At 34.8% G+C, this 23,720-nt stretch overlaps 1 protein-coding gene across 4 annotated transcripts in view; it reads left to right on the top strand.

The window, feature by feature from the left end:
• The window catches only part of FCHO2 (FCH and mu domain containing endocytic adaptor 2), a 112,591-nt gene that overhangs the window by 44,409 nt on the left and 44,462 nt on the right, over positions 1-23,720 (top strand). For all 4 annotated transcript variants that reach the window (XM_082457158.1, XM_082457160.1, XM_082457157.1 and 1 more), the window contains 4 exons: positions 312-408; positions 12,731-12,775; positions 14,505-14,577; positions 17,677-17,701. In XM_082457158.1, coding sequence (XP_082313284.1) covers positions 312-408; positions 12,731-12,775; positions 14,505-14,577; positions 17,677-17,701 — 240 coding nt within the window. The remainder of the gene's footprint in view (positions 1-311; positions 409-12,730; positions 12,776-14,504; positions 14,578-17,676; positions 17,702-23,720) is intronic.

Below are 23,720 nucleotides of genomic sequence, written 5' to 3'. Positions count from 1 at the left end.
TATAAGTTTTATTTATCATAAGATTTATGTCTCTAAAACACTCAAAGATAGGAACAGGACACTGCCTTGACTTCTAAGGCTGTGAGACCATATGTTAAGGGGTTCATGTAAAAAGTGGTTTGTATCCATAGATCTACTAACAGTGTTAGGTAACAGAGCATGTTAGGCAAATGAAAGTTTTCAAAGGCTCTGGGTCAAAAAATATATATTTTGGTATAATGAATTTTAATTGTTTTGTGGAAGTTTTGTCTGAATACAGTAAGACTATTTATGGAAAGTGAAAAAAACTTATCTTTATTTCATTTTAATAGGTCCATGAAGAATTTATAAATAACATGGCTAACACTACAGTTGAAAGCTTGATACAAAAATTTGCTGAGTCAAAAGGCACTGGGAAGGAAAGACCTGGTAAGATGACAAACTTTGCAAGGAAACATATTCACATTTTCCATCCAGTAACAAATGTGTTTGCCTTTAAATTCCAAAATTGCAAAATGGAGCTTGGGAGATACCTAAAAGTCTGTGTGAAATCTCAGATATCATTACTTTGTGTCTGATGGTATGTTAGGTTTTTGTTTTGACCTTCAGTAGTTAATAATTTAGTACTACTTAAAGTGGTTATCATACCTTTACTAAATTAATATATTACAGTTTATTTATACTTTCAAAAGTAGAGTTAGCAACTGAAGGCCATTCTAATAAGACAAAGAGTGGGAGAGAATATTAAGCCCTCAGAGCATTGAGGCCAGTGGAGAACATTTCTTAAAATTTAATAACTTTTTTCTTTCCTCATTCACATATATATTTAACAAATTTATTTATTGAGTGCTAATAGTATTCTGGGTACTGTTTTAGACACTGGGGAATATACCAGTGAGTACAGGCATCCTGGTTCCTATTTTATGAACAAATGATTACAGGTTTCCTTAATCTTACTTTTAATAAGCATGTTATATTATATCAAATGTAATAAGCACCATTCTCTTCTCCTGCTCAGCATACTTACAGTCTTCGAGATTTCTTTTGTTTTGTTTTGTTTTTTATTTATTTTTGGCTGCGCTGGGTCTTCATTGCTGCGCACAGGCTTTTCTCTAGTTGCGGTGAGTGAGGTCTACTCTTTGTGGTGCGCGGGCTTCTCACTGCGGTGGCTTCTCTTGTTGCTGAACGTGGGCTCTAGGCGTATAGGCTTCAGTAGTTGCACCACGCGGGCCCTAGAGCGCGCGGGCTTCAGTAGTTGTGGCACGTGGGCTCAGTAGTTGCGGTGCGCAGGCTCTAGGGTGTGCAGGCTTCAGTAGTTGTGGTGCACAGGCTCAGTAGTTGTGGCGCACAGGCTTAGTTGCTCCACGGCATGTGGGATTTTCCCGGACCAGGGATCGAACCCAGGTCCTCTGTGCTGGCAGGCGGATTCTCAACCACTGTGCCACCAGGGAAGTCCCAAGCCTTCTAGATTTCTTGAATCTATCTATTAGTTACTCTACCATATTCTTGCAAGATACTTGTTTTCACTCCACAGGTAAAAATTATTCAGTCCAGTAAAGAAGTTAAAGTATAGTTTAGAATTCAGGAAAATGAATATGTGATTTGTAGAGAAGTCTGGGAGCCATTTTTCTTCAGTGCAGTTCACAGCTAAGGCTTGAAACCTAAATCATCTTCACTTCCTTTTTCCCACGTTTCGTTAAGTTTCCAATTGTATTGATTCAATTCTGTTAGTATTTTTCCCTTCAGACCTTCCTTCTTACCTACCTCATTGAATACAGTAGCAGGTTTCTAAATACTGGCACAGTAGAGATTTCTCTAGTCTATTTTACATGTTGTAGCACATTAATGTTTTGGGTATATAATTATGAACTCATAACTGCATTTCTCATAAATCTTTGACTTTTCATTATAGACAGAATGAAATTTAGATTCTGGACTTAGATTCAAAGCTTTTCGGGATCTGCCCTTGCCCAATTCTTTTTTTTTTTTTTTTTTTTTTTAATAGATTTATTTATTTATTTATCTATTTATTTTTGGCTGAGTTGGGTCTTCATTGCTGCGCGAGGGCCTTCTCTAGTTGTGGCGAGCGGGGGCTACTCTTGATTGCGGTGCGTGGGCTTCTCATTGCGGTGGCTTCTCTTGTTGCGGAGCACGGGCTCTAGGCGCGCGTGCTTTAGTAGCTGTGGCTCAAAGGCTCTAGAGCACGGCCTTAGTAGTTGTGGCGCACAGGCTTAGTTGCTCCACGGCATGTGGGATCTTCCCGGACCAGGGCTCGAATACGTGTCTCCTGCATTGGCAGGCGGATTTTTAACCACTGCGCCACCAGGGAAGCCCCTGCCCTTGTCCAATCTTTAGTCTTACTTTCTATTTTTCTTTTCTGGCACCCTCCATTGCAGCCAACCTGAATTGCTTGCTGTTTCCTATCCATACCCCCCTTTTGCCCTTGGTACCTTAGTTGCCCTTATGTCTACTCTAGAAAATGCTATATCTCACTCATTTTTCAAATGAATAAACTCTTAAAAAGCCAGGTCATGTGTTACTTCCACCATCAAACAGAGAACTTTGTACTTTTATTTGGCATTGTTGGTGTCTACCTTAAATTTTAGTAATTGTGCTCTTATGAAGAAAAGTTCTGTTTTTGATTCATCTGTTTATTATGTGTAAACAGTACATTTTTGTTGAATGAATGAACAGATGGGCATATAAGGTAAGGTTAGGATGTTGAAGAGGTTGGAATGGATGGATTTACTATTAGATAAGTCTTGGTGAAGGAATAGTAAATAATTATGGTTAAATTTAGTGAGTACTTACTTTGTGCCATGTACTATGTCAACTGCTTTGCAGGCAAACTTTGATCTTCAGGAACTCTTTGAAGTAGGTACTGTTATTCCCATTTTACAGATGATGGAAATATTGAGAGGTTAAATTACTTGCCAAAGCTAAGTACATGCCAGAATACTGGGATTAAATTTCAGGATCCTTGACCTCAAGTCCCATGCTTTGGAGACATTAGAATAGAACTAACTAAGTTTACATATGTAGGAGAATGAGGATGCTGAGATACATAACTACAAAATAGTGTGAAACCCTAAAATTCATTGTAAAGATTAAATTGTAAGTGAAAACCAGTTAAGAGAGGTAAAAACAATTGAAGAATCTTTATGTAGCGCACTTAGAAGTATTGGTAGAATAAAAGGAAATGTGTATTGGCTGGTTAAAAATGCCTGAGACAGAACTGAATAAGGTTGATAGATTGTATCATTATCAGTATCCTGTTTGTGACATTATATTGTAGTTTTGCAAAATGTTATCATTGCAGGAAACTGGGCAAAGTATACAAGGAATCTTGCTGTATTTCTTTTCTTTTTTCTTTTTTTAGAACTGTACGTGAATCTACAGTTATCTCAAGAAAAAGTTCAGTTACTCTCTTATCTGTGGTATAGCACACTACTTAGCCCTGTGGTTTGTGGTCTATTCTTTACTACCAGTGAGACCTATAACCCTCAGTGCCCTCATCTATAAAGTGAGGATAGTAATAGTACCTACCTCATGGGGTGGTTGTGAGGTTTTTATTGAGTACTTAATAAATGGTATTTTCTAAAAATTAATACATACCTGATTAATAGTTAGCTACTATTGGTTATAGTTTATAAATTTAAATTTAATGGCCTCAAGATATATCGCATGTAGAAAATTTCTGTAACTAAATGGTAAGAGGGAAGCCAAGATTGATGGTGACATGGACTTTCCTAGAATTACTGAACCCAGAATTAGGTGACTGTTTCAGGCTGACTGTTGACACTGTGTATATAGGTGACTGATTTTCAAAATAAGTGATCTAGAACTAATTTAGGGGGAAAAAAGGGAGTGGTGTGGGTGTGGAATGGAAAGAATAAGTATTACTTCTCCAGTTGACTTGCTGTGGGTGAAGAGTTACAGCTCTTTCGTACGTATTTGTTCTATTTATGTCACTAGAGGGAGTCTGTTACAGTGATGGAAATTTTGTGTTTCTCAGAAAAATAACACGTGATTGTGGATTTTGTTTTGTAAGAAGTATTCTAACCTTGAGTTGTATATACTATTTTACTGTTAACATTTTTTTTTCTCCTGTTTTGTAAGGGCTCCCTCTGGTGGATGAGTTCTTCCGTAAACTGGTTTTAGGCCTACAGGATACACATTTTAAAAAGAAAACAAGAGGCCCAGTTCTTTAAAAACTTTGTATAACTGAAGTTAACCTATTTCTCTTGCACTGAAACATTTCTTTAGTTAGTTATCTGTTGAGATATATAACCTCTAACTTTATGTCTCCAATTCTCCTATGTAAATCAAACACTTTGAGAGCATTAAATTTTTTTCCTATTTATTGGGACTATTTTATACTAATTATATGTAGTGTCATTTTTGTCATTACTTTTTTTTAATTGAGATCTAAGTGACGTATAACATTGTATTAGCTTTAAGGTATGCAACATAATGATTTGACATATGTATGTAATGCAAAATGATTACCAAAGTAAGTTTAGTTAACATCTATTCCCACACATAGTTAAAAATTTTTTTTTCTTGTGATAAGAACATTTAAGGACTACAGTTGGCCCTGTCTGTCCGAGGATTCCACAGCCGTGGATATGGAGGGCTGACTGCATTATGCCATGTAAGGGACTTGAGCATCTTCGAAACTTAGTATCTGCAGGGATCCTAGAAACAATTGCCTTCAGATACTGAGGGATGACTGTACTCTTTTAGCGGCTTTCAAATACATAATATAGTATTGTTAACTAAAGTCACCATGCTGTGCATTACATCTGCAGGACTTATTTTGTCTTATAACTGGAAGTGTGTATGTTTTGACCACCTTTACCCGTTTTGCCTAGTGGGGGACACCCCCCATCTGTTCTCTGTATCTATAAGTCCAGGTTTTTTTTAGATTCCACATGTAAGTGAGATCATACAGTATTTGTCTTTCTCTGACTTATTTCACTTAGCATAATGCCCTCGAGGTCCATCTGTGTTGTCACAAACGGCAGGATTTCCTTCCTTTTTATGGCTGAATATTTTGTTTGTATGTGTGTGTGTATATATATACACACACATATATATATGTATATATAGATATACACACACCATATTTTCTTTATCCATTCATCTGTCAGTAAACAGGTTGTTTCCATGCCTTTGCTATTATAAATAATGCCACACTGAACATGGTAGTACAGATATTTTTTTGAGATGGTGATTTAATTTTCTTCAGATAAATATGCAGAAGTGGAATTGCTAGATCATATGGTAGTTCTATTTTTAATTTTTTGAGGAACCTCCCGACTGTTTTTGTCATTACTTTTTCAGCGTTGTAGTGCCTTGCCTTCTGGAATTTGAGTCACTTTAAGTGTATGGTTTGAGTATCAAAGCACCTGTGGTCTGAAAGAGTCATGAATAAACAGGTGTTTTCTAATTTTGAATGTCTTGTTATGTTCTAACGACATTATTCTAGTATTTCTACCCATTCTCATATGTTTTAGTTGTAAAAGGAGATTAAAATCCATATTTTTGAAATTTCCTGTTTTACAGTCATTCTGCTAATTTCACTGTATACTTTTCATAAAAGTTAAGCAAGTTTCCATTTATAAGAAACAAAAGGATAGATAACTTAAAGAAAAAGTTGGTAGGCCATTGTCTAATATGTTTAAATAAAAGATTTTTTTGCAGAGTTTATTTATATTTTCATTATATGATAATATAGGTTTATAACTTCCATTTGAGGACTTCCAGGGACTATAATGTGTTTAAAGATACAAACATAAAAAGCCCCAGAAAGGTAGACATAAAATATTGAAACAGCCAGCCACAAAGAGAAAGGGAAAAATGAGATTCTTGTGGTCAGACTGGCTAAATGTGAAATTAATTTATTAGTTTAGATATTTGGAATATTCTAGCTTCTACATTAGGTATAATATTTTAAAGTATGGGGGTGGTGGTGGCAGTGGGATGAATTGAGAGATTGGGATTGGCATATATACACTAATATGTATAAAATAGATAACCAATAAGAACCTGCTGTATAAAAAAAATAAAATTCAAAAGAAGTGAAAAGAGATCAGGTCAGTGGTTACCAGTTTCAGGGGGACAGGGGGTGTGGGGCTGGGGAACTGAATGAAGGTGGTCAAAAGGTACAAACTTTTGGTTATAAGATAAATAAGTCTTGGGGATGTAATGCACAAGATGATGACTCTGGCTAACACTGCAGCATGGTGTATCTGAAAGTTGCTAAGGGAGTAATCCCTAAAAGGTCTCACCACAAGGGAAACAATTGGGGGGATTAACTGTATGAGGAGATGAATGTTAACTAAATTTATTGGGGCAGTCATTTCACAGTATACGTATGTCAGGTCATTATGTGGTATAACAGACTTATACAGAGCTCTATGTCAATTACATCTCAATAAAAATGGGAAATAAAAGAAAAAAAATAAAGTATAGGGTGCAAGTATATAGATTAAAAAAAAAAAAACAAAAAACTAGTGATCATCTTTCCAGACCCCTCAAGGATTAAGAGTAATGCCAAACCTGTAAATGGAACCTCCTTCCACTCCCTCCATGAAAGTTTTTTTTTTTTTTAATTCAGAGAAGTAGAAACCCTTTCGTAGAAAGCAAAATTTAAAATAGCCAAGAAGACCAAAGACCCACAAACCACGCCAGATATTTTGTGATTACTTGGTTTTTCTATTTGATAGCAAGTGGGGATGACCAGAGAAAGAGAGAAGAAGAATGGATGATGATTAGTGAAGAGGATAATGTAGATTAGCACAAATAGGAGAGTAAAAGAGGAGAGCTCCCAAAGAAAATAACACAGAGAAGCTTCACCTTATGAAGGAGTACACCTTCACCTATTGTGTCCTAACCACCTAGGACAGAGGCATAGAACTCTGCCCTGTGGGATGCATATGCCTCCTGATAGTGATTATCTTTTAGAGCAGGAGTCTGCAGACTGTGGCCACTGAGCCACATTTAGCTTTGCCTCTTTTTTGAGGCCTACAGCAAAGAATGATTGTCAGGGGGCTGGGGGGTGGGGGACGGGACAGTATTTTGTGATACATAAAATTATAAAGTTCAGATATCAGTGTCCATGAAAGTTTTTTTGAACACAGTCACACTTGTTTATGTACTGTCTGTGACTGCTTTCACACTACAACAGCAGAGGTCACTAGTTGTGACAGACTTTATGACCCACAATGTCTAAAATATTTACCATCTTGACTTTTTACAGAAGACCTTTGCCTAACTGTTAGGGAATGTACTTCTTGTGTAGTATAGTAGCAGGTATGTCATAATACATTAGAATTGTGTAGCTCATAACAATGTGTAATCCTTTTTCAAAAGTTGATTCTGCTGTTCTTCTTGGATTCAGAAATCATTTAATCTGATATCCTGCACTAACTACATCTGCAGTCGTATCACAGCACAGTAACTGATCATCATAATAAGAATCCTGAATTGTGAAGTAAAGATTAAACTGTTTTGAGCAGGCTTTAAGGAAAGCTTAGTTCATTAATTTGAAGTATAAACAGACAAAAAAATAGAAGTAAAATAGTAAGCTGATTACAGTTTTTACATATGCATAAGAATTAGGACAGAGTTTTAGTTTTTTGCAGTATGTAAAAGAAGTTAAATCAATCTGAACTTAAAAGGAAGTTTAATGGGAAAGAAACTGAGGTATCCCAAGGATTCAAAATCAGGAATATAGCCAGGCTGCAGAAGGAAACCCAAACCAGTAGGAACACTAGGTATCATTTTTCCTTTATTGAGTCTCTGCATTTTACTGCTTTATTTTTTTTCTTTGCAGAATAGCTTTCTTTGCTTCTCCAGGTACATGATGTAAGGTGAACTCCTAGTAATTTCTAGGTATTTTCACTTGTTCCTTAATTGTAGCCACAGCTCAGAATTAACCCAGGTTTTTATCCCTTTTCTAGACCAGAAAGAATCTGGTCTAGGTAATCTTGGACTGGGGTAACCTTCTTTCCAGTCAGTTCTGACTAGGTCATGGCTTCTGTACCACTTGTGAAGAGGGGGAAGTTCCCAGAGAAAAGAGATTATAGTGAGCAGAGTATAAGCCTTAAAGGTTTCATCAGGATCACAGAAAGTGAAAACATGACTCAGTCTGGGGGTATGGAGGCAGTGTCAGATTTTGGATGTAGGAGGAGATTATATTTCACTGCCAAGATGCTGTGTTTGGAGAACTAGATGAAAATTTAGAAGGTTTTACAGTGACTGAAATTCCATGGTTAAAAACCCATTCCTTTGATTTAAGACCATGGTTCCTAAGTTTGCCTCATCACTGCTTCTCAAGCCTTGGGTACCTGTGAGAATCATTTGTTGAAAATATTTTCCCTTTCCTCTTAATTTCTCTTTTTTAAAAAAAACGAACAGGGACTTCCCTGGTGGCGCAGTGGTTAAGAGTCCGCCTGCCAAAGCAGGGGACACGGGTTCGAGCCCTGGTCTGGGAAGATCCCACATGCCACGGAGCAACAGCCTGTGTGCCACAACTACTGAGCCTGCGCTCTAGAGCCCGCAAGCCACAACTGCTGAGGCCATGTGCCACAACTACTGAAGCCCGTGTGCCTAGAGCCCGTGCTCCGCAACAAGCGAAGCCACCGCAGTGAGAAAGCCCGCGCATCGCAGTGAAGAGTAGCCCACGCTCACCTCAACTAGAGAAAGCCCACGCACAGCAATGAAGACCCAACGCAGCCAAAAATAAATAAATAAATAAATAAATTTTAAAAATGCTTTATAAAAAAAATAATAAAAATTAAAAAACGAACAGCCAGTGCACTATCCCAGAAATTTTGATATCATTGGTGTAGGGTGGGTCCTTGGTATCACTATATTTTAAAACTCATCTGATTCTAACGTGCAGCCATTGTTGAGAACCTGTAGCATTACATCACTGGATGCTTGTTATAAATGTAGACTCTCAAGCCCTACCCCAGACCTACTGAATTAGAAGCTGCACTTCAGTGAGACCCCTAGGCAGTTTGTATGTGCGGTAAAATTGGAGAAGCACTGTCTAGACTTACTGAATATCTGGCAGTGGACCCAGGGAATCCCTAGGACTGTAGTTCTCAAAGTGTGATCCTAGGACCATCCGCATCACCTGGGAGTTTGTTTAAAATGCAAATTCCTGAGCACCAACCTAGACCTTCTGTATAGGACACCATGCAGGTGGGGCCCAACAATTTGCGATTTAACAAGCCCTCCTGGTGTTTCATTAATGTTATTAATGAATGTTATCATTAATGTTAATGATACAGGAAGCATTGCTCTAGAAGATTCAGCTAGGACTTGGGATTTGGAACCACTGGATTGAGGAAATTGTTACAAGCCTGCTATTAAAATAAATACTCCTGAAATGAAGTAGCATTGATGTTGCAACTTACTTTCAAATGATTTAACAAGTGAAAAAAAAAAAAAAACTACACGATGAGTATGTGTAGAGGGAAAAAGAGAAAGCAAATATAACAAAAGGTATTATTATCACCCCCCCATATCATTCATAAAAATGATAAGACCTAGGTTCAAAAGGGTAAGTAACTAGTCCAAGGTAATCAGCCAAAAAGCAAGTGGCAAAACCAGGACTTGAGCTTCCGTGCCCTTTGCACACCACCACAAGTTAGACTTTGATGTTTTTTTCATGTTAGCTTGCCCGGTTCATCATCCCAGGTACCTAGGAATGTGCCTGTGTTGTGTTCCATAGGCCCAGGAGCAAGCTTGAAAATGTCACTGACTCCCATTGTTTGAGTCACCCTCCCCCAACCCTCTTTCCCTTTGTCCCTTCCTCTCCCGCCTCTCTCCCCCACCCCTCCCCCATTATCATCACTTTTTTTAGACTTTGGGATCTGGCCATGTTTGTATGTTTTACTTTGGCTTTTAATTAGAACCGGTGTTCTGTGGTTTTAGTTGGGTATATGCGGAAATATACTTGATTTGGGTAGCCCAGACTTCTTATTTGAGTTCTGAGGCCAGTTTATAGCTAGACAAAGTTGCAGATTTAATTGATGACCTGAGATTTGGAATTGATTCCAAAACAATGGAAACTATTAATTAAATATTTAACATTTTTTAATACTCTACCTCATTCCACGAAATACACGTAGTGATTAAAGATTACTGTTAAATAAATTCTTTCCTTCTGTAACATTCCTTAAAAGTTTTGATCCAAATTAGGTTTGGATGAATTGTTTAGGTTATCGACTTTTTCTTTTTCTTTTGCTAGCAATAATTTATTCCTACATATGATTAAAGCATCATATGTAAGAATTGTCTTGCTTTGGATCATTGCCCTCTTGAGGTCTGCTTTTAATTTCTTCTGCTTTTAATTGAACTCATGATGGCATTTTTAGATAATGTATAAAAGAGCATCAGGAGACAGAGCCAAAATGGTCTTATTTGCTTTTATACAAACTAAATTGCCCTTGCAGCCCAGCATAAAATCTAAGCACTAAGAGCACTTATTTATTTTGACAACAGAATTAATTGAGCCTAAAACAGCTGAAATTCCAGTTGTAGCAAACTATTCTTTCTGACTCTCACTCTGGCTTTGGTACTGTCAAAAAAAGTAACTTGTCTTATGATTAAATAGCAGAATGATGGGCAGTGGACTGCATTTGGGGGAGATGGTGAATAAACTTTCTACTTGTGAAACAGTTCAGAAGTGACATGCTACAAGGGGGGTCAGAATGTGCACTGATATCCAGCTGAGCTGTCAGCTGGCACTGAGCCAGGCACGCAAAGCTTTGCCATGTGAAGCAGCATGTGGAGCGTATGCCATTTGAAAAACAAAATCTTTTTCATGCATGATTTAATGGTTTTTTTAAGAGTATATATTTAGTTTTATTATTCTAGAAACTGTTGGTGTTTCTATTTTTAATAGAAAAGCTTATGTGTGGATGGAACTCAGTTAAAATTTTTTAATATATATTTTACAATTTGAAAGGATTTGGCATCTTATATTTCAAAAACGTCATTTTGAATAGCTTATTTTTATTGGATATTTTTCTATTTCAAATGGATTTTAAGAGGATGTTTTTAAAAGATAAAGAGAAAAGTGATCAAGATATCTGGTATAAGAAAGATGTTTTGTGAGGAAAAAATGTAGAATTTCGTTTGAAGGGACTGATGTTTATAGAGTTAATGGATGCCTTTACTATTTTCATATATGTGATGACATCCAAGGATCTTCATATATACTATATATTTTTTTGATGGGTGGTTATATTCTCTCAAGCTTTATTAATAAGTGATAAAACTAATAACACATAATAAGCTGTTGGTAATTTAGGTAGAGATTTTTCATTCTTCATAATTCTTACACCAAGCAAAAAGTTGCTGTTTCAGATGCACATACTACTAAAATTCTTTATCTTTATTGATCTTTCAGTTCTCATCTCTTTGTAAACTGTTAATGTAGGCCTTTAAAGGATTCTAAGAACAAGCTCATTACCCTTTCATTTAATGAATTCTTAGCTTGCAGATTTACAGAGTGGACTTGAAGTCCTTGAAATTTTAATTGGGCTGTTTTCTGACTCTAAGAATTTTTTAGATGGAAGTAGTGAGTGTATTTTTTTTTTTTTTTTTTTTAGTCATATGATATATGTCATAAGAATGCCCCAGTAGGGAAGGTATTGCCAGTTAATTAAGACCTTGTTTATCAACTCACATTTATGACTGTTTTATTCTGTTTATCACTAAATGTTAATCTACTCTTTTTGAATAAAAACTGGAACTGAGGAAGTAAATCTTTGATTTGGGGGTAAGAAGCAGGACGTTTTAGCCAATATTTTCAATGCTCCTACTTAATAGAGAAATTTTTCTTGTTCATTAGTGGTTTTCTTTCATAATGGAATGATCAATGAGAACTCTGATCATGAATTTGCACATAGTTATAGTTAAGCTTAACATCTCAGAAGGACCAGTAGTGAAATCCTCTATTATCCACTCTTATTTTTTTTTAAAATAAATTTATTTATTTATTTATTATTTTTGGCTGCGTTGGGTCTTCGTAGCTGTGCACGGATTTTCTCTAGTTGTGGCGATCGGGGGCTACTCTTCGTTGCCGTGCACGGGCTTGTCATTGTGGTGGCTTCTCTTGCTGCGGAGCACGGGCTCTAGGCATGCGGGCTTCAGTAGTTGTGGCTCACGGGCTCTAGAGCACAGGCTCAGTAGTTGTGGCGCACGGCCTTAGTTGCTCCGTGGCATGTGGGATCTTCCCAGACCAGGGCTCAAACCCGTGTCCCCTGCATTGGCAGGTGGATTCTTAACCACTGCACCACCAGGGAAGTCCCTATTATCCACTCTTTACTTCAGGCTCTATTTTAAAATTTCTTGATGTAGCAGGTTGTACCAGTTAACCATTAATAAGGCAGGGCTAAAGTGACCATTTAGTGGAACATAAATTTTTAGTCTGATATTTATTGAAAACAGAAACTACATGTTAGATCTCTGTGTCTCCAGTTCTGTGGTATCATATATAAAGGGTTGTCAGTAAATTGTGGTCATGATATAGGCTAGTCTCAGTTTTTTTCAGTGTTAGGCTTATTTGATATTTAAATTATTGCTGATATTTTAATTAACACTATCAGGTAACACTGGAACACGTTTCAGAACAATTAAAAAGATGTAATGGGATCTGATGTGATTGTTTTCTACCAGCTTTTTTTTTTTTTTAAACCAGTACTTGTTCATGTTTTTTTCTTTTTAGGCCTTATTGAATTTGAAGAATGTGACCCTGCTAGTGCAGTTGAAGGTAAGTTGACTAGTTGTAATGTGTGGCAGCTAGCTAATAGCTTCTGTTTACTGAATAGAGGGGCTGCTATTCATTGGTGTTAGCATGTCTATGGAGTGACGTAAAAAACGTGAATGTGGTTTGAAGGCCTGCAGATATTAATGTTTACTTAATAAACAGTAGGTTTGCCCAAAGGAATATTAGTGTGTTAGAATGTAGATTTTTTAAAAGATTAAATATAACATGTATTTGTTTTCAGATATACATTGAGATTGTTTTCTCCACTGATATCCATCTTTAAACATTCTAATGTCATAAATATGAAACTCATCACTACATATTGATGTATACTGCTTATTCTGCAATGGGTAACATTTCAGTAACTAATAAGGTTATGTATTAATGCTAATGTTACTGTCATTCAAAATAGGTGATGATTTGACTTGGAGAAAGGATCCACAACCCTTTCTATTTAAATTGATGTTTTTCATAGTATGAAACCCAAGAGATGTCTGCAATTTTTGTCATGTTTTATAATCTCACTTTGTGAGCTGCTAGAAATAATTTGAAAGCAGTCTTCTATTTTTTTCCAAGACCTTTGTGAGAATATGGAGAATTGGTTTGCTGTTGTGTGTAAGGTTATTAATTGAGCAGTCAACGAGCTCTGGGGCCTAGACTTTTTATAGTTACCAGCTGTTTGACTAAGCAGTACTTAAGTTCTCTGTACTTAAACTTTAAAAGTTCTTCAGAAGTTTAAAAGAATTTTAAAAGTTCTTTAAAAATGTTTATAATAAATAATACCTACTCTGTGAGAATAAAAATGTATTTATTTTTAGAATATTATAACATGCTATAAAAATAAATGGTTCAGGGAGTTAGTTTTGCATGAAAGCAAGTACATTATTCTAAGACACCTGGATTATAATCCTGGCTGTAGTGTTAACTAGTTGTATAACACTGAGTTAAAAAAACAAAAATAATACTCTGAGTTTCCTCATGTATAAGGTGAGAAGTTAGCTTAGGTGTACTCTAGTTCTCAAAGAGTTAAGTAGCTAAGCTTTAAGTGCTGAATTCTGTTAACGATTGATAGCATTGACTGACATATAAAAAATAATTTGTCATTGATTGATTGACGTTTAAAAAATAATTTGTCATGCAAGAAGAAGAGGAAGAACTGCCATATTTGGCAAAATAGAGATGGTATTTGTTCCTCATTTATGGTTGGATCCATTTATAACATTATTTGTATTAGAGATAACATATGGACAAAAGAATGCCGTATTATAAGTTTCCCATGTCATACTGTTAATGGATCTGTTGTCAACTTTTCATTTAAAACAACACATTTATATTTTGTGACCCTTTATACCGGGAACATGATTCGACCTGCATTTATAACAAAATCTAATATAGTGAATAATGTACTTTCTTTGAAGTCTTAAGATATCTGCAAATGCTTATTTTGCCTGAGGTGATTTAGGGGAAGAGAGAATTTCACTGATCAAGTGAATGTTCTATGTATAACCTTTTGGTGAATAAAAGGCTATATTATATCAACATAAGAAAAATTTAAACAGACTATGACTGATTTAAATATTAGGGTTTAGCAGTTGATACTTTCATTTCTTTAATCCAAATTTAGTATCAACAGTTATGAGCAAATTGTGTGTCAAGATACAAGACGCATTCATAAGTTTAATATATTTATCAGGAACAGTTATGTTCTATAACAATATACATTTATTTTAAGGTATAAAACCAAGGAAAAGAAAGACTTTCGGTTTACCAGGAATAATTAAAAAGGAAAAGGATGCAGAGTCTGTGTAAGTATATTAAATATTGTCAAAATCCTTTCTATGGTTATAAATAATTAAGAATAAGACTATTGTTATGAATTTGAAAAGAAAAAATTCTTTTGGAAATAACCCAAAGTACATATGGCTAAGATGTGAAAAATACAAACTTTTCTAAGAACATTTGCCAGCTCCTCTAGTTTTAGTTAAAAGTGTTAACTTTTCTTATTATTTTAAAATTTCAAGATGAAAGCTTTAGCATTTTGAAATTGAAACTTTAAAGATACTCTTATTTTATAAAATGATACATGCATATTTTTAAAAATTAAACAAAAGTACAGAGAGAACTAAAAATTGTTCTGAGTCTTAATAACCTAAGAAAAACGCCATGGTCAGCAACTTGATCAAAATCTTTCAAGACAACTCTAACCATAAAGGAACTTAGTGATATATGTGTACATAAATGGAAAATGTTAAATGGGGGAGAGAAAAGCCCTAACATATTTTAAACATTTATACTAATTCATCATTTTTAGATGGAAGATGGAGTATAAATGTCATTTACCTTTTTTAAAAAATAAATTGGTATACAAAGAAATATAATTAGCATATAAGAAATTAAACTAGTATTAGCTAAGTCAAGTTTTCTTCCTTGGCTACACATTAGAACTACCTGAGAAATTAAATATATCTATGCCAGGCCCCGCTTCAGACCAATTAAATCAGATTCTTGGGGCGTGAGGCCCCAGCATAGTTTTTGTTTTGTTCTAAGCAGCCTGTGTGATTCTTAATATACACCTGGGGTTGGGAATCATTGAACTCTGATTAACTGGAGACAAATTGGAAATAAAGGAACTTTTCTTTGCTTAATTATTCAACCCATTTAGACTGAAGAGACACTAATCAAAAGTCTTGAGTGATTTGTTGACCCAGTAACATTGACTGAAAATTTGTTTCAAGTCCCTACTTCTCTAGCATAATCAGCAGAACTCTCATGAGGTTTAATATTTTGATGGCCATTCATATTTTCAGTGTAAGAGAACAAAAATTTGTGCTTTGGGTGGTCTTGCGTCCTCCCTGGTTATACGCTTATCATCTGAGTTTCTCGGAGTTTCTGCCATTCTGAATATCTGTTTCTTTCCTCCTCCCTAGTTGTATTGATACTTGGTTTAACAAATTAAGACTATTTGCAAAGTGATTTATGCCTATTGCTACTGTCTCTTCTGCAGATGTCTTTTTTGAGCATTATGAAGGGGGTATTTTGCTAAGGGAATGAAACCTAATCTCTTTTATAACACTGGAAATTGAAGTCTAAACAATTGATTTGTAAGTAAATTTTTAAAATGTAGCCAGTTTATCTGTTAGTGGCTACATTGTAAAGAGTTAAGATGTCTTTATAATTGATGGTTTTCACAGCTGTTCATTTAGGGAGCTTATAATATTTTTATGTATTCCATGTTTTTAAAATAGTTTTTCATGATCTGTAATTTCCCAGTATGATCATTAGGGCACTTGGATATTGGAATATTTTAACCAATAAGAATACTAGGTCAGAAAACTAATGCCTAAATCACTGCATCATTATTACCTTCTTTCAACACTCCCTGGCAGGAAAAATGTTAGAATTCACTTTGCTTGAAATGCCGGAGGCTCTTGGCATGCTTCTTCTCATAGCCTGAAGGTTTTTGAAATGCCAGCAATTGTGGACAAGGGGTCCTGCTCAGAGCTTGGTCTTCCTGGGGCTTCATCTGCAGGTCTCATACTGCGCACTGTGAAGGCAAACAGATGAGTGCTTTACCACAAAGACTGGAGAGTTCTGGCTTAAAGCCAGAGAATAAATGGTTTGGAACTCTTATACTTACTTTTATATTTAAACTTTATCTTTTAAAAAAAGAAGAAAGAAATGTTCAAACATCTTAATTGATTTGATTCTGTACAGGGATTGAATATTATTACAGTAGCTTTTCTGGATCATTTCCTCAGAGTATGCATAGGTTTTTTGATATAATATTCCTTATAAGGAAGCTCTTTTTCAAAATTTGGAATTTTAAGTAGATATAAAGACACGTGGGGTTTGCATTTACCCTGGTGCTCCCATTTGAATTAAGGGAAGAATAGTCATCTCCCTCTTTTTTCATTTTTTCAGTCTATTCCATCCTATATTTAACAAAGTTCTTTAATTTATATATTTTCCTGGTTTGTGCTTAGTCTTTGGATTGATACAGATTACCTGTTTATCTTATATATTAATTCAGTATTTTTTATTTTGTTTATTTGGCTCTTAAGGTGTACCTAATATGTGTGTTTTCAGACTGTTATTAAAGTGGCAGAATCTGATACTATATGCAATAACTGTCTCAAGCCAAAGAGTATATACCTAGTCCAATGCCTTTTAAATATGCTCTCTAATTTTTGTTTGTGAACTTGTTTTAGAATGTATACATACATATTCTTCTAAGCTTATTCCTCATGGCTTCAATGCCTTTAATTTTATATATCTAGGGCTTTATTTGGTTAGTTGAGAAGTTTGGTCTTCTTTATGTTTTAGTTTTACATTTAAAATAATAGTTTTTAATAGATTATGTCCAAATTTGTATTTGCTTATCAGTTAAATGATAAAATGTCAGTGCTCAACTGCATATTACATTAGACTAGAAACTGTTCCAGCTGGAAGTCTAGCTACTCACCTAACATATTTGGAAAAAAGTGGTTTCACTTCTATATATACTAGCTTATGGAAAGTACCTCAAAGGAAATACATTAAAAATTTTTTTTAACTTTCTATAACTGAAGGATTAAAAGCCACTAGAAATCGTTGTAGGACTGACAGCTTCCTTGACATGACACGTGTATATTCATGGAAAAGAAGTATTTTTGAAAGTAGTTTTACAAATATTTATAAGCTGTTTGTTTTATTTTGTCTTGCAGTATCAGTATAGGGGAATGTCTTTGTTTGAATTTTAAAATCATTTGGTATATTTTAATATTCATGATTTGATTTCTCTAAATATTTTTATAGAGTTTAAATGAAAGTTATGTTTACATACCAAGGCAAACACTTTCGATATAATATACTTACCAGATAGTTCTAATAGTTGAATATGTCTGATATTTTGTTTGTTTTAATAGGGAATGCCCTGATGCAGATTCACTTGTAAGTAGATTTTACTTTGGTATAAACAATTTAGCTATTTTCATTAGGAAATACCCAGCATATTTGGGTTGAATTTGTTTACAGATCTTTCCAAGAAAAATACTAACCATGTTATTAGAAATTCACTATTAAAATTATTTTACAAATGTATTTTTGGCTTTACATTGCCAGATGCTTTCCTATTAAATAGAAGGTATTTCTAACTACTTTTGAAAAGTGGACATTTTACTTTTAAAATTGGAGTGGAGCCATAGCATATTGCTTTTTCTTGGGAAATATGTCAGATTTCAAACCTGCCTACTTTATTTTAAAATGTGCTCTTACTAATTGAATTCTTAGATCTATTAAAATACTACTATAACTGTTCATGTGTTTAGGGTTTGTTTAGGAGACTGTCATTTTAGAAAAAGTAGCAACAACCATGGTTAGTACTTTTCTGTGCTTTTTATTTTGTTTTGTTTTAAAGAAAGTTTGTTTATATTTCTTGTTTAAATATATTTCTTCATATATAATTAAAGAAGACATCAAATGGAGCTCCCTGTGGTTACAGTGAGAGAGTAGATTTACCAAATGATGGAAGTAATGTGTAGACAGAAACGTTTTACAGATTGGTCATTAGACACTGATCATGTTGGTAAGTGTAGTAGAGTCAGGCTGTCTCTTTTATTGTTCTTGCTTGTGTGACTATTGTTTCTTTTGGCTCCAGTCTTTTACAGCATATTGGTGTACCAAAATAAAGAACTACGTATTTTGTAAAACATTGTGTTTTATGTTAATTAAGATAAAACTAGTATTTTTTTTCATATTTCAGCTTTAAAGTAAGAAAATTACTATTCATTAATAAATTTATAGTGAAAATAAGGAAATAGACTTCTGATGAGCTCTAGGCTTAAAATCATCAGTGTTTTTGGAGTTGTAACATTTACCTTACCACTTGCATGTTTTGATACCCTTGGTTTACTAATTAATGAAAAAGTCAGCAGATGTGTTTGGCATTTACTTTAGTGTTCATCATGCATTTTATTTCTGAATTATTTATAGCATTTATTTGATTGCAACATTGAATAAAAATTTTAATACTTCATGTTTTATATGCACCCCTTTAAATAAAATATTTAAAATTTTCTCGTTAATTGATACTGTTCTATAATGATCAATATTAAACAATTTTGAACTTCAGCCAGTACTTATCTGGAATTAGAAAAGGACTTTTAAAGAGGACACGAAATTCTACTACCATATAAGAAATGATTGATAAATTTGACTGTATAGAAATGAAAAACTTACAGAATTAGAAAAAATACACCATAGAAGGAGTTGAATCACTAAAGATAGTTGGGCAGAGTGTATTTGCAAGATGTTTAACAAGGGACTAATTATTTTCCTTTGTAAAGTTTTGATACAGATAAGTTTAAAAGGTAAGCGAGCGTCCCAGTAGGAAAAGGGCATTAGGATAAAAACAGGCAATTTTCATAAGAAGAAATAAAAGGTTGTAGTGAATAATCATAAATGTTGTCCAAAATAGTAGCCTAATTCTGATGCAAATTAGAATGAAATTACTATATTCACCTATCATATTGGCAAAAGTTTTGATACACTCATACTGTTGGTTAGAATGTAAATTGGTATAATCTGTCTTGTGGATAGTTTGGCAGTATCTCCCCAAATAAGAAATGTATATTCTTTTTGACTCTGCAATCCTGCTGCTAGAGCTTTACTGTTACTGCTCTATTCACAAACTGTGTGTGTGTGTGTGTGTGTGTGTGTGTGTGTGTGTGTGTGTGTGTGTGTATGCTTGATCAAGATATATGCTTACATAGAGGGGGAGGGAGAAAAGGTGGATAGGGATAGATGTTTATTTCAACATTGTCTATGTTAGCAAAAAATTGGAAACACTAAAGCATCCATTAAAATGGGGATTGGTTAAATTATTAAACATTCACTTGATGAAGAAATAGTCAGATGTTATAGATCTAGGTTGCTCATGTCTGTTGAAATGGGAAGAACTTACTAAATAAAAGCAAGTGTGATCTTTTAAGTAATTGTTTTTGAAAATAAATAAATGTGTCTATTATATGTATTCTCTTTTTTAAAAAGAATGAGTTACAAGACACTGAATTGTGGTTACCTTTGAGGAGAAGGATTACAGTGGTGGTCAGCAGGGAAAGGAGGCTTTCATTTTTTGTTGTTTCCTTTTATTTATGGCCTATTTATGGCTAGTCTTACTATTACTTAAACATCAATAGGCTACTCTGGTAGGGAAATTATCCATCATTTTCTGTTCCTTTTTAAAAAGATCTATGTATGTAATTAAAAAAAAATTATTTTGAGCGACTACATCTTTTGAAAGTTGACCAAGGAAGTGTAAATCGCTCTCTTAGTTTTAACCAATTTCCTCTCTCCAAACTGAGATTGAGAAACATACCATTGACTTGCAAGCTCTATCCCAATATTTTGTTAAAGTTACTACCACCACTATCCACCAAAACTGCCTTTAAGATTGTTGGCTGAAGTTACATGCTCTTTTCTTCTTCTTGTACTGCTTTTGACTTAATGCTTTGCTCCAGCAGTATGGGGCCCTAATATAGAAACCATGGATTGAATGGACAAAGATGTAAACAGGTAATGTGTAAGTTTTTATTAATATCATGAATAGTTCTAGCATTGAAATCCTGGTACAGTGAGAATCATTGCTTTTTTTTTTTTTTTTTAAATGCACACCAAAAAAGCATTTTATTTTGAAATAATTGTCAATTTACAGAACATTACAGAGTTAGTACAGAGCAGTCCCGTGTACCTTTCATCTCATTTCTCTTGATGGTAACATCTTGCAAAACTTTAGTACAGTATCGTAACTAGGATATTGATACTCATACAGTCAAAATAGAACATTTCCATTAACCAAGGATCTTTTTTTTTTTTTTCTTTTCACCTGTTTAACCGTCTCCCAGTGCTCAAATCCCTGGAAGTCACTGATCTGTTTATCACCTCTATATTTTTGCCTTTTCCAGAATGTCGTATAAATGGGATCATACAGGATATAGCCTTTTCAGACTGGATTCCTTTACCAGGAATATTAAATATGCATTTAAGATGTATTCATATTGTTGCATGACTTGATTGTTCATTCCTTTTTTATCCCTGAAGAGTATCCCATTGTATAGATGTATCATAGTTTACTTATCCATTCACTTACTGAAGGATGTTTTGGTTGCTTCTTCTTTTAGGTGATTATGAATAAAGCAGCTTAATAACATTTGTGTGCAGGTTTTTATGCGAAAATAAGTTTTCAGATCAACTGGGTAAATACCTAGGGCTGTGATTGCTGGAAGGATCTTTCATTTTGATTGCTCCTTTTCAGTCACTTTTGTTCTGTTCTCCACCCCCTCCACACACACACACCTCTGGCAACCACGAATCTTTTCTCCATTTCTATATATTTGTCATTTCAGGAATGTTATTTAAGTGGAATCATACTGTATGCAACCTTTTGAGATTGGCTTTTTTCGCTCAGCACCCTTTTCTAGAGATTATTCCAGGTTGTTGCATACATGAATAGTTCATTCCTTTTTATTGCTGAATAGTATTCCATGATGTAGGTATACCAAAGTTTGTTCACCTATTGTGGGACGTTTAGTTGTTTCCAATTTTTGGCTGTTAGAAATAAGTTACGTTGAACAGTTGTGTACAGGTTTTTGTGTGGGCATAATGTCACTCTCGACACTGGCCACTTTCTTTCTGAAGTCTGTTTTATCTAATAGTAAGGTAGTCACTGTCTTTTTTATTTTTTAAATTAATGTTTGCATGGTATATTTTTTCTATCATTTTCCTTTCAACCTACCTATGTTGTTACGTTTGAAATGAGCTTCTCATGGGTAGCATATGGCTGGGTCATGTTTTTTTAATTCATTCTGCCAATCTGTCTTTTGTTATACATAGACCATTTATATTTAATGTAATTATTGACATGTTGGGGTTTAAGTTTGCCATTTAATTTTTTGTTCTCTATTTGTTCCTCTCTCTCTCTTTCCCTCTCAGAATATCGTTTTATTTTTCCTGCCTTTTGTGGGTTATTTGAACCTTTTTTAGAATTTGATTTATCTATAGGTTTCTTTTTTGTTTTTTTGGGCATATAACTTTGTATATCTTTTTAGATGGTCGCTGTGGGTCACTCTCCAGTAACTTCAGATAGTTGTTTATGTTTATTTTGATCAGAGTTTATAGATGTAATCTGCAGGAGGTTGATTCAAAAGCAGTTTATTTGGTCTTACAGAAAACAGCTCAGTATTACTTTAAATTAGTACATCATATAGTATAGTGTACTGTAAACAAATTTAAAAATAGTGTCAGTAGCAGATCTCAGATAGAATCTCTAGGAGAGGGACTTCCCTGGCGGTCCAGTGGTTAAGACACTGTGCTTCCACTGCAGGGGGCATGGGTTCGATCCCTGGTCAGGGAACTAATATCCTGCATGCTGCTTGGCGTGGCCAAAATAAAAAAGAACCTCTAGGAGATTAAATACCTGGTATGTTCTAGGGTACCAGGAATAGGAAGAAAGTATTTTGAAAAAAACCTTTTTTTATTTTGATTTCTAATGGTTTCTTTATTTTATTTTATTTTTTAATTAATTAATTAATTTACTTTTGGCTGCGTTGGGTCTTCGTTGCTGTGCACGGGCTTTCTCTAGTTGTGGTGAGCGGGGGCTACTCTTCGTTGCGGTGCGAGGGCTTCTCACTGAGGTGGCTTCTCTTGTTGTGGAGCATGGGCTCTAGGAGCATGGGCTCAGTAGTTGTGGCACGTGGGCTCTAGAGCGCAGGCTCAGTAGTTGTGGCACACGGACTTAGTTGCTCCGCAGCATGTGGGCTCTTCCCAGACCAGGGCTCAAACCCGTGTCCCCTGCATTGGCAGGCGGATTCTTAAGCACTGCGCCACCAGGGAAGTCCTCAGTTTCTTTATTTTTTAAGTATTTTAAAGTATTATTTGCATATTAGTAAGCAGCATATAGAACTCAAAGAAAGTGCTCTACTTCTAGGGTCATAACTACCTCACTTGTCATCTTTTTATCTATGGAATCTGCTCTTTACCCTATATTAGATATTTCACTTCTGAACTTTAACCCAGTCTGTTAACTCACTGCTAGCTACATTAGACTGTTTATTCAGCTTGGAAACTATAACTATGTAAACCTTGTGCTGTGCCTGTCAGGTTAGCAATCCTTCATATTTCTCTTGCTGAGCTTTAGCAAGTGATTGGAGGAAGAATGGGAAACTCTACCAGTAGAATGATACTAGCTGCCCAGTTATATCCAACTGGTACACCCTGGCATTTCTTGGCAGTTCTTTTTTTCCCCCATTTAAAAAAAGTTTTTATTTAGAAATATATTGTAACCTACAAACAAATACAAGAATAAAATAGTATAAAGAACACTTGTATACCTTTAACTTTTTACTACATTTGCTTTAACAGTTCCATTCTCCCTACATATGTGCATGTGTTTATGTGTGTATATTTTTTCTGATCCATTTGAGCATAAATTTTATATTCTCTTACTTAACCACAAAAGCATTTTTAGAGAAGTGTCCCTTCTGTATCCCTTCTGCTCCACCGCCCTTCCTTCTTAGGTAACCAGCTTTATTGTGTTCTGATTTATCTTTGCAGTGTTTTTTTGTTTTTTTGGTTTTTTTTTTCATAAAGATAGCAGATATCTATATGGTTTTTAAATTTCCCCTTCTTTCTTAAAAGGTAGTATACTATATATGGTCTTTTGTACTTGGCTTTTTTCAGTTAGCAGTATTTCCTGGAAGTCACTCCATATCAGTTCATGGAAACTTTTCTCATTTTTTTTTTTTTAAATAGCTGCATAGTACTTCACTTTGTGTATGCACCATAGTTTATTCAGCTATGCTTGGACATTTAGTACTTTCCAATAATTTTGAGTTACAAATAATTCTGGTGAATAACCTTGTTGCCATTATGTATTTTTTAATTCTTGGGGGCATATCTTCAGAGTAAATTCCTA

This window comes from Balaenoptera physalus, assembly GCF_965194825.1.
Source record: "Balaenoptera physalus genome assembly, chromosome: 3".
Classification (NCBI taxonomy): domain Eukaryota; kingdom Metazoa; phylum Chordata; class Mammalia; order Artiodactyla; family Balaenopteridae; genus Balaenoptera; species Balaenoptera physalus.
Note: the sequence above shows the minus strand (reverse complement) of the source record. Positions and strands in the feature narration are given on the sequence as shown.